This window comes from Labrus mixtus, chromosome 18, assembly GCF_963584025.1.
Source record: "Labrus mixtus chromosome 18, fLabMix1.1, whole genome shotgun sequence".
In the NCBI taxonomy this organism is placed as follows: Eukaryota; Metazoa; Chordata; class Actinopteri; order Labriformes; family Labridae; genus Labrus; species Labrus mixtus.
Window position 1 is genome coordinate 19,819,378 of NC_083629.1, and position 14,239 is coordinate 19,833,616.

General features: G+C 40.8%; 1 protein-coding gene and 1 long non-coding RNA gene across 14 annotated transcripts in view; one reads left to right on the plus strand and one right to left on the minus strand.

Annotated features, from left to right (window-relative positions):
* Positions 1-2,438: 2,438 nt before the first annotated feature.
* Positions 2,439-9,340, minus strand: LOC132992914 (uncharacterized). Its single transcript, XR_009676400.1, has 2 exons — positions 8,617-9,340; positions 2,439-2,744 (listed from the first exon to the last, which is right to left on the minus strand). It is a non-coding gene; the product is annotated as an uncharacterized LOC132992914 (long non-coding RNA).
* A 607-nt stretch (positions 9,341-9,947) lies between these two features.
* Positions 9,948-14,239, plus strand: part of meis2a (Meis homeobox 2a) — an 81,027-nt gene continuing 76,735 nt past the window's right edge. For 3 of the 13 annotated variants that reach the window (XM_061062483.1, XM_061062484.1, XM_061062490.1), the window contains exons 1-5: positions 9,948-10,748; positions 11,237-11,460; positions 12,976-13,117; positions 13,367-13,417; positions 13,841-13,891. In XM_061062483.1, coding sequence (XP_060918466.1) covers positions 10,737-10,748; positions 11,237-11,460; positions 12,976-13,117; positions 13,367-13,417; positions 13,841-13,891 — 480 coding nt within the window. In that variant the 5' untranslated portion in view covers positions 9,948-10,736. Of the gene's footprint in view, positions 10,749-10,834; positions 11,038-11,236; positions 11,461-12,975; positions 13,118-13,366; positions 13,418-13,840; positions 13,892-14,239 lie in introns of those variants that run through there. The other 10 variants (XM_061062486.1, XM_061062492.1, XM_061062488.1 and 7 more) reach the window with 8 other exon arrangements.

A 14,239-nucleotide genomic window follows, 5' to 3' on the forward strand; every position in this document is an offset into this window, starting at 1 on the left:
TCGGGCTATATGCCTGCTTTGCCTACTTCTGTATAACTAGTATATTTATAATTCAAATACATACCTTTAATAATTAACAACTAGTGAATATTAAAGGAGAACGCAGGATATCTTTTCCGCGCGTTGGAGTCAGGTGAAAAATAGTATTAAATTTCAAATTTGACAACAACAGAACAAAGGAGCGAAGAGCCAAAACAAAAAAAAAGTTGGGCCGCCATTCTGGGCCTCATCCTTTTCTACGTCTAAGGCTTTAAACAGAAGCGTTCTGATAACTCATAACTGAGTACGATACATTTTCAAACACATCTTATTGTCTTAGCATGAGCGGTATCTTTATATTTCTGGATCCATTTTGATTTTTATCAAATACATTCAATCACTCCTGCTTTTACTGCAGCGTTCTTGTTTCCTGTTTTGGTGAATCATCCTGTAAGTCAGTTAAGAGCCACTCCTTGGGAACAAAAGTACACAGTCACACAAGCAAACGTCTTTGTGATTTTTTTTCCCCTCAAGCGTCTCATTCGGTATTCGATTGTTGTCTGGAGTCAACGTGATTATTTTTCGCGTTGCCCCAGACATCGGCAGAAAAACAAGCGTCAGGATTGGTCAAGTGTTGACGCCCTTTTTGTCTGCACTGTGACACGCACATCACACGGAAGTATGACAGGCCACACGACTCGCATTTTAACCCACACCCACTCTGCCTCAAATTATGTAATTCCAGACACATTTAGGCTGCAGCGATTTTTTTGGGGGGGAAAAACAAGAAGCGTGCTAACAAAAATGCATTGAGATTCAGTGTGTTTATGCAGCGCTCCGAGAGTGCCTTTTAAAATAAAGCATCCCGAAGGACGGCGTGTTTTGTCGTCTGTACACAAGTGGCACAGAAAAGCTCCCGTACACTGTGTCAACCCAACTTATGCAAACACTGGAGTTCGACAAAAAACAACACTTTTGCATACTGTGTGGATCTTGAAATGTGTTCTGCTTTTGTGCGGGCCTCATTTCTGTCTCTGGGCTTTGATGTAGCTCATACATATTGACGACTCTCTGAAGAACGCCACCACGTTAACTAAAGCGTGAGCTCAATTTGTGCATCCCCTTTAAAAAAAAAAAAAAAAAAAAATGGTGCATTAGTTTGTCCCATTTATATTTCCTGGGTTAATTAGCAAGTGAGAGATTGGACAATTAGCTCATCCATGCTAATTGATTAGAATATTACAACTTGGTGATGATGGGATGAACATAGACTCCTCGTTCCATATTCCTCTAAGGGGTTTTGTAATATATACAATGCTTCTGTGTAATGAGGGCTTTAAAAGACCAAATCAGCTAGGGAAATTGTTAATTCAATTCCACTCAGATGGTACTGGAGTTTTTTCTTTTCGGGGGCTCGAATGAAGCGAAATTGAACTGCAGTGTTCCTTTTTTGATTTTGACTCGCGTCAGGGCAGATGATGTGGATCGCTGGTTCGTTTCTGTCAGAAGCACAATGCGATGTGAACCCTTCAAAGACCTGATAGTATCTAGGTCATTTTATTTTTTTTCTGCTGCTTGTAATTGAAAAGTCTGTTCTGTTTCGAATCTGCACATTTTGGAAGTGTCATAAGAAAAGGAAACACAGGAAACAGGAGAAACTGAATACATAACAGATGTATGTTTGGCCGTCTTTAAACCAAAACCAAACACTGTCTGTGTCGTTATTATACCACCGTTCCTCCCTTTATCTAACGTCTGTCTCCGGTCTCTACATTGTAGGAGTGAAAGCACAGGTATGGACCTCTAAAAACACCTCACTGGTGGCCTCACTCCAGCTCCATCACTGCTGTGTCAGTCTGTCATGATGCTGTGCAGAGGTAAAGAGCTGCAGGAGTCGTGAAGTTCACCTGGAAACTTTCAGAAAAAGCCCTCAAACTTTTGCTTTATGTTTAGTACAAAAATGTGAAAAGAAAGAAGATTTAGATTTTTTTTTAACAGCATGCCACTACTTTTGATAGAAGGTTAGCAGAGAGAAATATACTTGAACGTGCCTTTCAGCTCCGACTTGAATTATGTATAGCCCGCGTCTGAACTTTTACCTGCTATTTATTCAAAGTCGTCATTATTAAGCACATCCTTAGTTTCATCCGACCCCAGAACGAGAGAGATTTTGTGAAAAATGTCTCCCTTCACCTCGCAAAATGTTCCTCCTCAGGTGCAGCAAATAAAACAGAAAATAAGATTCATGCGTTAAATGCTGAAGTATTACACTTCTGTACTGTGCTTAATAATTAATAGCCCATCCCCATCTCCCTATGAATATTTACATGCAAAAGTGTCCCTGGGAGCCTTCCATACGCCAGAGGGAGGGAAGCCTGTGTGTTTATTGCATTAAACACTCAAACATCGTCACCGACCCTATTTCGCCTCCAACCACGACAAAAAAAAAACACTCAGGAAAGCATTGTGAGCATTTTATTTGTTGTTGCACAATGTAACCCATTCAACTTCCATTTAGACGTGGCAAGTCAAATTACAGGTACTCTTCTGTGTGCTCCCGCCGAAATCCCAGGACGCCGCTTGTCTGCTCCGGAGCAGAAATGAGCTTTCTCTCTCGTCGGGCTGTTTCGTTTCCAGAGCGATGACATTGTTCACCCAGATCACCTTCCACTTGCTTGTGTCGAAGGTGTCAAAGGTCTTGTTGGCAGGATCAAGGCGTCATTACACAGCAGGAAACAATAAATGATTAAGTTGATCAGTTTATGCTGTAACAAAAGAATAAAAGAAGACATACAAAGAAAAAGTAGTGCATGCTGATTTCAAAAAAAGTTTTCTTCCAGTCAGAGCAACTTTCTGCAAAGAGGAAAATATAACAAATTAAAATGATTGCCTCAGCTATCTGGGTCAATTAGGTTGAGGACTTTGGACTTTTGCAGTGCCAGACATTAATGCGCTATTCACTTCTAATCTCAGCTTCTTCTTGACTCCTCCCTTTGTATCTGATCCAAAAAAGAAAATATATAGAATAAGATTGCACGACAGCTCTGCTTGTGACAGCTCGGGATTCATGAATTCCTGACCTTTGAGAGAGACACACAGCAGGACACACACACAGGGGAAGATCTGGGAGTGTAGCAAAAAAAAAAAAAAAAACCTGCCTTGTTAAAGCTGCACTGCAGACCACTTTAAAGGGGACAAACAAGCTAATAATGGCCAAGTAGGAGATGTTATACAAATACAATCTGTGTTCTTAGTGAACTTGGGCATGTTTTTGCTTCCGCTGGTGATATTTATCTATCCAGAGAAGGTACGGCTGAGTGTTGTTGTTGCCTCGCTGCAGGTCCCCGAGCTCTCAGATCTCCTCTCTTGTCTCCTGTGTGGATAAGTAGTGGCTGCAAAGGCATCGCCGCTCTTTGATATTTCACTCCTCATTTGAATCAGCGGCCGCTTTATTTGACAATGCCGGATAATTACCTGGGTACCTTGCTTGATCATGTGAACTCCTGCAGAACCAAGAGTTGAGGGCGGAGAGGGAAAGAAGGAGAAGAGAGAAAGGAGATGGAGAAGAGGGGAGAATGTAAACAGGAGGAGGGGGGGGGGGGGAGAGAGAAAGCAAACAAACTATCCACATTTGTTTGCCTGCATTGTGCTTTTTTTTTTGTAACCATTCCAAACTAGGGGAGTCGTGAGTGAGACACCTTTTTTGTCTCAAGCTAAAAAAAAAAAAAGGGTTGAGAAGCTTTTTTTTTCTGCCTGGACTGCCTCATGCTGTGACGGGAGGAAGCAAGAGGTCAGGCACTGAGGGAAGATGAACTAAGTGCAAGTTTATTATAAGTCTAATGAATAGTTTTGTCTCTGGGGTTCAGTCATTTGATTAGCTTGCAGTCTGTGGTGTGTGTGTGTGTGTAGAGAAAGAGAGAGCAAGAGTGTGTGTGTGTGTGTGTGTAGTGATTCAGTTAAATCTTACACTTCTGAGCTTGTGTGTCGCTAAAAAAAACCCCACACCTTTCAGAGACAAAGAAGAAGAGACGACCAAAGGACAGTTAATTATTCTTTATTGACGTTATATTAAAGCTTCAGTACAGCACGTCATCACAGAACAACATATACCTTTTTTTTTGTTGCCAGTAATAAAAATGATAAAGACTGAATTAGAATATAAACAAATGCACTTTCATTAAAAAATTTAAACTCAAAGGGGGGGGGGGGGGGGGGGGGGGGTTAGTATTTAGAATATGTGGCTATGGCACCTTGTCAATGATGTTTATTGAACAGGAGAGCAGTGTTTACTCTGTTGTGTGACCAGAATATCAAAAGCGGTCACTCCCTGTGAATGCAGCTGCGTTCAGGCTGACTGACTGAGCTCTCCTTGGAGAAAAAAAAAAAAGCAGCAGACAACTGAGGCTTGGCCCTGAAGTTTAACTCAAACACTGTGCCAGCCAGAAAAACAACCTTTCTTACACCCAGATATCAAATAAAAATGAATTAGGACAGCTAAAAAGAAACAACCTCTCAAACCCTCTACTTAAGCACAAAAATACACTTTTAGGTTAAGACTCAGCAGCTGTTTTAATTGCCTTCTTATAAAAGACATTTAATTCATTAAGGGCTATAAATATAGCAGAAAGAAGAACGTCACACAAGGCTAAAAATATCCCAACTTTTCACGCCTTGAAGTTTTGTCTGCTTTCTCACCTTTAATTAATTGCAAGGAGGGAATAAGGCAGCTTTCGTTGGTGAGTGAGTTAGGACTGGATATAAGGGAGAAAAAAAAAATCTTCCTCACAGCCTTTACTTAAATGTTCCCACTTTCAACGCTGCATGCATTATTCCAGACGTGGACACGTTGTTCCATGTTCTCACGCACTCGGAGGCTGACATGCTTTTTAACTCTTGTTGCAAATTATATTCACTTTCTAATCATGTTGGAACCGTGAAAAAGACACCCGCACTCCACGTTCCCCCGCAGCTTCCGCACCGGACAGACAACACAAGAGCGGAATTTTCGATTCATTTCGAAGTGGAGAGGAGGAGGAATTAAGACAATTTAATAAAGGCTTAAATCGCTGGGGTTGTCTGCACAGCGCCTAAAGCCATATTTCCTGTGATCAGCGGAGGAGGGCGACTTTATTGGACATGTTTCTATTTCCAAATCCGCATAACAGGCAACGATGCATGTATTTCCTATAATGTAGATAAGAGAGAGAGGGTTTGATATGTAATAAAAGGTGGGTCTGCGCTGCCTGTTTAAGCCCCTTAAGCCTGATAAATGATGAGCGACAGAGGCACAGCAAGAGGGTCACCGCTATTAACTCCTCGCTTTCCCGGCCTGCACTTAAACTTCTCTCAATTACACGTAGTAATGTGGCTGGATACGGGCCTTATAGGCTCCGACCCGTTCAATCTAAGCGAAATAAAAAAAGGGAATCACACTCAAATCTTCCATAAGAGCCTTTATATGCAGGGGTATAGGCTGTCTGTCCCTAAAGCCACGTGTTAAAGGGGGGAAACACGGGGATTACAGTGTGTGGCGTTCCTAACACATGCACACCAGGTATTCTGGGACAAACACCCAAAGCAAGCTCATTAAATCAGCATTTGGTGTTTCCGCACAGGCGTTAACGACGGGCTCTAATCTCGGCGGTGACCTGCTCAAAGTGTGTCACAGCCGAGCGGAGCTGCAGGCTGCACACAGCGGAGGAACTATTTCTTTTATTCCACGCTATGGAAAGGTCGATTGAGCTTTGAAATTTGTTTGGAAAATAGTTCGAAAGCTGAAATAATTAAACCAAAATCAAAAATGTTTTTTAAAAGATTTTCTTACAACATAAATATGTCTGTTTTATTAAATAATTTATGAATACCTTCTCGTGCTGATTTAGAAACAATTGAAATAAACGTTTGATTTTTCTTCCTACATTTTTGAGTTCTTGAGTAAAGGATCATTTAACTCTTAATGGTTTTAATGTTTAAATTTTATTTTGAAAGGGCGTTAAGTGCGAATAGCCAAATAAAACTCGTTCAGATGGGCTAAAATAAATATTGCAACAATAATACAACTATTCTTGCTTTGAGGATGTATAGAAAGCTCCATATTAAATACTTTAATGAAACTGATTCAAATAAATACCGATTCACATGTTTTTTAAAATGTAAAATTCGAATAAATCCATGAATGAATAGAAATGTGTTTCATGCATTTAAAGAGAAAGTAATACAAATAAAAAGCCACATTTTGTCGTCTTTTCACAACAGAGTCACAGTCTTGTAATAAACATCAGCTGCAAAATGTTGAAACAGTTCATCTGAATTTATAGTTAAAGCACTTCCGGAATTAAAAGTTCGAATAATTATTTGAGAAAAAATAATATCAACAAAATCTACAGTTTTTGAAGGCTATTTCTTTAAAAACTGAACTTCATATGTGGCCAAAAAATATTTTTTTGATTGCAACCACTTCCGTTTGGATAAAAAAAACACAGTATTTTAATTATACTTGTGGATCGATTTTGTGTAAATTGACTGAATCATTTTTTGTCTTATTTTCTGGGCCTTCTCTCATTTGTTGCAAAGCTTTCGGCAGCTCGGCGTCCACTGTGACCGCCAGGTGTCGCTACATGGCCGCTTATTCCCTAACGAGTCTATGAAGAGGAAAAGCCACAGTTACATTCAGTTGCTGGCCTCCTCTTTTCTCTCTGTCTCTCTTTTCTCTCTCTCTCTTTCTATCCCCCCCCCCCCCCCCCCCCCCCCCCCCCTCCCTCTCCACCCTCTCTGACACCAGACTCTGAGAATCGGTGGAGGGGAAAATGAGGCTTTGGAGCTGAAGAATTTACAGTTAGTCGCGAAACTTTTACAAGTATTTGAGTTGCTCACTCCACTTTCTGAAACCCTATAGTCACATTTCACTCCGAGGTCAGAAAGAGTTCACATTGAGATGACTGAAGTCATGCTTTCTGCACGAGGAAAACACCGAAGCAGCCAAATATCTAAAACAAATACTACATAAAATGAGCATAAAATAGGTCCACAGCTGATGTAAACATACTGCAGTTTGTGGAGATGATTTTTTTTTTAATGTTCATCCTTGTTCTTGTTGCCTAGTTGGGACAAAACCAAAACTGTGCTGCTTTAATTTAGCAGAAAAAAAACTTTAAATTTAAAAGACGCGCCAGCTGCTTTCCTAATTTTATTTTAAATATATGTGTATATATATATATATATAGATATATATCTATAAACAGACACACTGCGAGGTTTTTACTCTCCGAGCTTCTCCAGCAGTCAGTCTATGATCCAGTCTTATCTCTGCGCCTCTATACATTAGCTCGACTCATTTACATAATCTCAATCCCACTGAAGAGGGCCAAAGAAGAACAAAGTTACAAACAAGATTAGGGCGATTTTATTTGTTCCTGCAGTTGAGCGCCAATTGTTTCTCCAGGAGTGTTTAAGGTCACTAAGAGGATTTGAAGCTCGTTTCATATCAGTGATCTTTTTGAGGGAATTAAAACCAACAATGCGTTTTTTTTTTCCACCATATTTAGCAACAGGCTTGTGTGTGTACAAGCCCTGCAGGGTGAAAAGAGGGAGAAAGGGGGAGAGACAGAGAGAGAGAGAGGGAGAGGGGGATTCTAAGTCCTGCTAAGAGCAAACAAGAGGAGTGAGTGGAAGTTCTGGTGCACCTTTAGGATGTGACATGCGGCGGATCTTTAGCCTGCTGATTGTCCCTGTAGTGTTTTCCTTGAAATGGATCCTCTCCCTCCCCTAATGAACCCAAACGCAGCTGGCCATGTCCCACACGGACACCGAGAGCTTTAACCCTACACTGACCTCCATTTGACACCACCAGATGAAATTTTACCGCCTGTTAATGCCATCCACTGATTTTTTTTATTTAATTTTTTCATAAAAGAGTTGTGTGTCCTCACCTGAAAATGTTCGAGACGTGAACGCCACTTGAAGAAATTGATATTTAAACGTGTAATTGTGTGTGGTGGGTGTCCTCCGTGGGATCTTGCTTGTAAACGCAGGGGAGTTACAGTTGGCACAGGTCTCGTTGGCGAGGAAAATAAATTTTCATCAACTATTGGGTGATTACAATAAAATTAAGAAAATTAAACACCGACTTGTGCCATGCTGTCACAAAGAGGAATTCACCTAAATATCGTTAATGATGATGTCTCGTGTTTATGGCTCCTCGTTAATTGCTGGTTCACAAAAAAAAAGAAGGAGTTTAAAATTTCACGTCGTTAGTGGAAGTTTTATAGGGAAGGGTGTCTTTCTGTGGAGCCGTGCATTGGACACGCGTAATTAGCCTCCGCTATTTTTCACACGCTCTTCGGGTGTTTACATCACTCTCCTCGGGGGCAAATCACATATTTTCACTATAAATGTGCACAAAACGCGGCAGCATCTCAACATCTAGAGGAATATTTAAAAAGTAATCGCTCCTGCGTGTGGATGTTTAAGCTGCAGCGTGCGCTTTCGCGGATGAGATCAAACATGAATAAGAAAAATGAATTCAGCGTTTTTTTTTTATAGTCCAGCCTGCAAAACTTTGCCTTCCCTGCGCCGTGAAGGCACGCGCGTCCTCAACAAAGCGGTCTAAATAAATATATACAGCGTAAGGTTACTTACCGTGCTTGTCCATATGGAGGAGGGGTGGAAAGAAAAAAGTCAAGCGCACAAATCAATGTGAACGATAGTATTTAGCTTATGAAAATATGAGTCTTCACTAGCAGAGTCTGCAGTGTTTACAGAGTGTGAAAGAGAGACTTGGAGACGGTGGGTGCCTGGGCTCTCTGCGCACAGCTCTGCAGCTCCTTCCCGGGGTATTGCACGTTGAAATGTCCACACAGCCGTTTGTCAAACCCTGCAGTCCCACACTTCCCACCCCCCCTTTATGCCAACAAACATAACTGTTGTCACGGTTTAATTTATTAAATCTTTACCGTAAAAAAACTCCTGAAATTTCTCTAATCGACCCCCCCTATCCACTCTGTTTGGCATTTTGTTTGTTGGGAGAGTTTATTGACCCTCCAACAGTAGCCACAGCCCCTCTCTCCCTGAGCGTGTGTCTACCTTCATCCAAACCTGTGAATAATTAATTTCGACCATCAACAAATAACCATAAATGGAGCCTTTATGTGAGAACCTATCAATACAGCCATGATGCCATTATTAGCATTGATGGAGCTTAATATTAAAGGGGATATAGATGGCCTGCTTCTGTTTTGTGCGTATAAGTGCCCATGCAGGCTCCAAAAGGGGGCTTCAGTGCAATCGATGGCCGGAGCGTTGTTGCTCCTCCTCTAAACTTCAATCTCCTCACATGATTGATGATCTTGGGGAGCTTTGATAATTGACTACTCTGAGGTAAGGCACGGATTTCTATCAAGACAGGGGATTGGACGAACAAAAAAACATACAAAAATCCTCCACAAAAAGCTTTTTTCCTTCTTTGGAAAAGTTCATTCTGGGTTTGGAGGGGTGCTGCGCGTTGTTTAATTTGCTTAAAAGGAGCTGCGCATTAATTAACAAAGATTATGTGGTAATACTGTGATATGATGCACACTGTCTTATAATCACAACAGACAATAAGTAAGCCTTGTGCTTATATATATGCTCATATATTCATCTCAGCACTCATAAGATGTCTTGATAATGTCATCTAAAGAATGCTTTATAATAATTTGTGAGTCCTATGAAGTCATGTTCCAAGTTATATAAGTTGTTTTTTTGTGCGTAAAAGTACGAGTGCTTCGTGCGTATATGTGCACAAAAATGAACATTTTTTACTCTAAATAATGATTCTTGTTGTTTAATTTACTCAGTGGTATGTTTCATTGAACTCAGTAGAGTTGCAGCCGAAGTGTCCGCGCTGCTAAACCTCCTTCATTCAGCTCTTTCTGCTTTTTCTTTAGGACTCTTCTCGCCACAAAAAAAAAAAAGGAATAGGGTGGGAGTTGGAGCTGTGTTGCTTTGCCTTTTACCCCCAGTGTGGAGTTGAAGCCGTCCCTGCGCCTCGCATATACTCTGCATATCACAAGATTTGGTCTCTCCTCTCTCTTTTCTGGAGCTGCTGTAGGACTGGCTATGGCCACCACTACTTCCGGGATCCGTCATTTCATTCGCCCACCGCTCAGCGCTGCGAACTGACTCTGTTTCTATAAGCAAGCTAGCAGCCAACCTGCCAACACTCGCTGACACTCACTCATCTCAGTTTCGCCAGATAGACGAAATACCTACGGGGGAAAGAAAGGAGAGATCCGAATCGCAATCTCTTAATTTCTTCTGCTTTTTTTCCTTCTTTTACAGTGATAATAAAACAAGATAGCGATCTGGAGGCATTAAAGGAGACGCGGACTTGCGGGATGAAAACGGACTAAAAAGATTCGTCCTTCTCTTGAACATCATCACCAACCGTCATTCATTCATTACCTTGACAACCTCTGGCTTTGATTGACAGCTGGAGTGGCAAAAAGCCATGAGACACGACAGTTTAGTTACATGCAGGTTGTTGATGGGCCGATTGTAACCTTCACTTTGGCGCATTTTTTGATTTTTTGCGAGGAAAAGGGGGAAAACAAGAAAAATTGCAAAAGTCCCCCATGCTACGATTTCAACTGAACCACACTGGCGAATAGGAGAAGTCGCAAAGTTGGTTGAAAACGGAATCTTGCCACTAAATCACTTTCTAACCGGGACTGGGATATTAAATATACGACAGATTCAGGAGTTTATTGGAGCGCAGCCTGATGGCGCAAAGGGTAGGTTTTAAATCTCCTCCACTTTACCTGTTTGAAATCCACTGTAGGGAGGCCCTCGTATCGATAACCTCTTGTCGGCTGGTGGCAAATTTACAAAGTATTCGTATCAAAGCGGCTGTATTTGACATTTTTGCAGCGCCTCGCTCCTCAAGCAGAGTGACAGCCTCTGCTTTTTACACTCACACTGCACGACACTCGTGGAGCAGTTTCACAGGAGACACCAAACTAAATCGCTCTTTTCACCCACCAAACTCACAATTGAGGACCAACATTACTTATAATGTTTTTGGTAATGACAAACACTTTCTCAGATTGAATATATGGCACTTTTTTGTGCCGTGGCTGCAGCGGATTTTCACAGCAGCAGCTCATTAGTTTCTACTTTGCGTATATTCAAACAAGAGACGGCATGCTTTCTGTGCTTTTCACATTTGTTTAAAGAGTAACCGGACAGTCCGCTCACTTTTCTCTCATTTTTTTATTCCCAGTACGATGAGCTGGCCCATTACGGTGGGATGGACGGAGTCACGGCGTCGATGTACGGGGACCCGCACGCTCCCCGGCCGCTTCCCCAGGTCCACCACCTGAACCACGGACCGCCGCTGCACGGCCAGCACTACGGAGCTCATGCTCCGCACCCAAACGTTATGCCCACCAGCATGGGCTCCGCTGTCAACGACGTTTTAAAGAGGGATAAAGATCAAATTTATGGGTAAGGTCTGCACGAGCCAAGTCCGCGTGCAGATATTTTAATTTTTCTAACTTTCCTGCTTTTCTCTAAGTTTGTGTCGTTGGAGTTTCTTCCCCACCACTAAATTTAAATAGCGTTTTGTGCTGGATTGACCGCAATTTTCGGGCTCTATTGTTGGTCAGGGGGAGTTTTGTTGATGTGTAATTTTAGACGTTTGTAGGAGGCATCGTGAAGCCTGCAGTAAGTAAGAGGAAGCCTCGAGCCTGAAACACAAGCTATAAAATAATATGGACGCTCGAAAGTCCCAAAGTGCTTTGAAATATAATAGAAAACTATTTTCAACATCAGAACAATTCTTCAATCTCATCACGTTTTCTTTTTAAATTACTTCTACATATTACCTGTCAGTTTAAAAGAGTCCAGACGCGTTTGAACGCTTTTCTGTTGCTTTCAAAAACTTCTCAAAGCAGTTTGAATTTAGTTTGTTCAGGAACACTGCGCGTGAAACGCACTGCATGGCTTTGGAAAATATATTCCAATCAGCTGACTGTCTGGAAATGTAAGAAAATGTTTTCAGATGTTTTGACTGATTCTTAAAAAAACTTCAGAAAATGTTTACGGATACTCCTCGGTTACGCACGTTCACAGAAAGTGTTATAATCCAGTGTATCATTATAATCTGGGATGTAGTGCAGAGTAAATCCCCTTCATCTCTTTTACTCACGTTGTTCTCATGTGCTTAGAGGAGTTCAATTTATGTCAACAAAAAAATACAAATGTAAAGGCTAATAAGAAAATAAGAAGTATTAAAAGCACACTTCTGTTAAAAACATGTTTCATTCAGTCTTTTAAATGTTAACAAAATAACTTTTTCTCTCAAAATGCGGATTAATGTGAGTGAGACTCATTTTTATTCCCACTTTGAAAGGTTTATCTCTAAAAATGAGATCTTTTTAAGCTCTGGTGCTTCTAATCGTCTGTATAGTTCAACTCCTCAAAATGTTTTTAATTTAATTTAAGTTTATTTTTTGGAGACCTTGTAATTTTCCTTAAATGCCACAGACTGCTTGTGTGTGTCTGTGTTGTTTTTGCAGAGTTATGTTGACTTCTTAACAGTTTTTTAGTTTGCACTGCAAGAAATGTCAGTCACAGTAAGTCCATTATTGTCTTAAGAAAATCCCAACATTTTCCCAGACAACGATAGAAAATATTCCAGATGCGTATTTACGCGAACTTAAAACTCAGACGATCTCTTGGAAAACGATAATCTCCAATCCTCAATTTAGTTTAACTTGCTGTGTGTTTTTATATTTTTGCCGAGAAGATTTGTTTTATAAGAAATATGAAAAAATCAAGCAGCGTGCAAAAAGTAAAATCATGTCAATTGACTGTGTTTTATTTTTAATTTCTTTAAGAATAGTAAAGGTTTACGGGCCATGGCACCGAGAGATGTGCAGGTTGATTTGGACATTTCTTGCAGTGTGCATGTTGAGCCGGTGTGCTGCTTGTGCTCAGACTGTGTTTCCCCTCTTGCAGTCACCCTTTATTCCCACTGCTCGCGCTGGTTTTTGAGAAGTGCGAGTTGGCGACGTGTACTCCGAGGGAGCCCGGCGTAGCAGGCGGCGATGTCTGCTCCTCAGACTCCTTCAATGAGGACATTGCAGTCTTTGCCAAACAGGTCAATTTAGAAACATTAAAAAAATGTATATATTGTTTTATGTTTTGCCGCATTAAGGCACTCTTCTTTTTTTTACTTTTGCATTGAAACTTTCTTTTGAATGATTAAATAGCAGTGTGTGTAAATCTGCAGAATTTCCACAAAACCTGTCCCTTATTTTTTTTAGACTTGTTTTTACCGTGATAGAAATAGACACATTCCGAACATTACATCCCAAAACTAACTTTGACATTTGCTGTGTTATTTTAGGTCCGAGCAGAAAAACCTTTATTTTCATCAAATCCAGAGTTGGACAATTTGGTAAGCACACACTCTCTGACCTCTCTGCCCTCCACTAACTGTGCGGTTTCCCTCTGCCGTGTTTCTTCGGAGGGGGATAGTGTCCGCAGCATCTCACAACAAATAAGTGAACATATGATTAAAGCTTCCACACTGGATGTCAGATCAGCTCTGAGGAGAAGCTGTGTGACCACACTAGCCGCTGTCATTGTGCATGTCCTCCCATCACACTGACCCAGCTGACCAGTGTGTGTGAAGAAGTTAAATGCAGCTTCCTTTTACTGTAAAAAAAAACAAAAAAAAACAGCATGCATCTCATGTGCACACCATAGCCTACTGTTATGACGGGTGGATTTTTACATTGAAACTTAACACACGTTTAAAAAAACATATATTTTTCAGTTTAATGATGTTAACTGTGCCTATTTTGCTCTTTTATTCCAGATGATACAAGCCATACAAGTATTACGATTTCACCTCTTGGAATTAGAAAAGGTAAATATTATACATCTTAATGCATGGCGCCACCTGCACACACACACACACACACACACACACACACACACACACACACACACACACACACACACACACACACACACACACACAGCATGTATGTGAATGTAACTGATATTATTAAACGTGCCTCAACTGTTTTTTTTTTTTTTTTGGCAGTGCTTTAAAGTTATTATCAGATGTTCTAAAATACACCGGCATGCATTTTGAAGAAGTGTTTCATTTTCTCAAAATATGCTTCTTTTTATTTAGCCAACTAATTCTGTGACTTATTGATAAAACATGTTGGAGCCTGTCTGCTCACGTTGCACATTGTTATCGATCCTC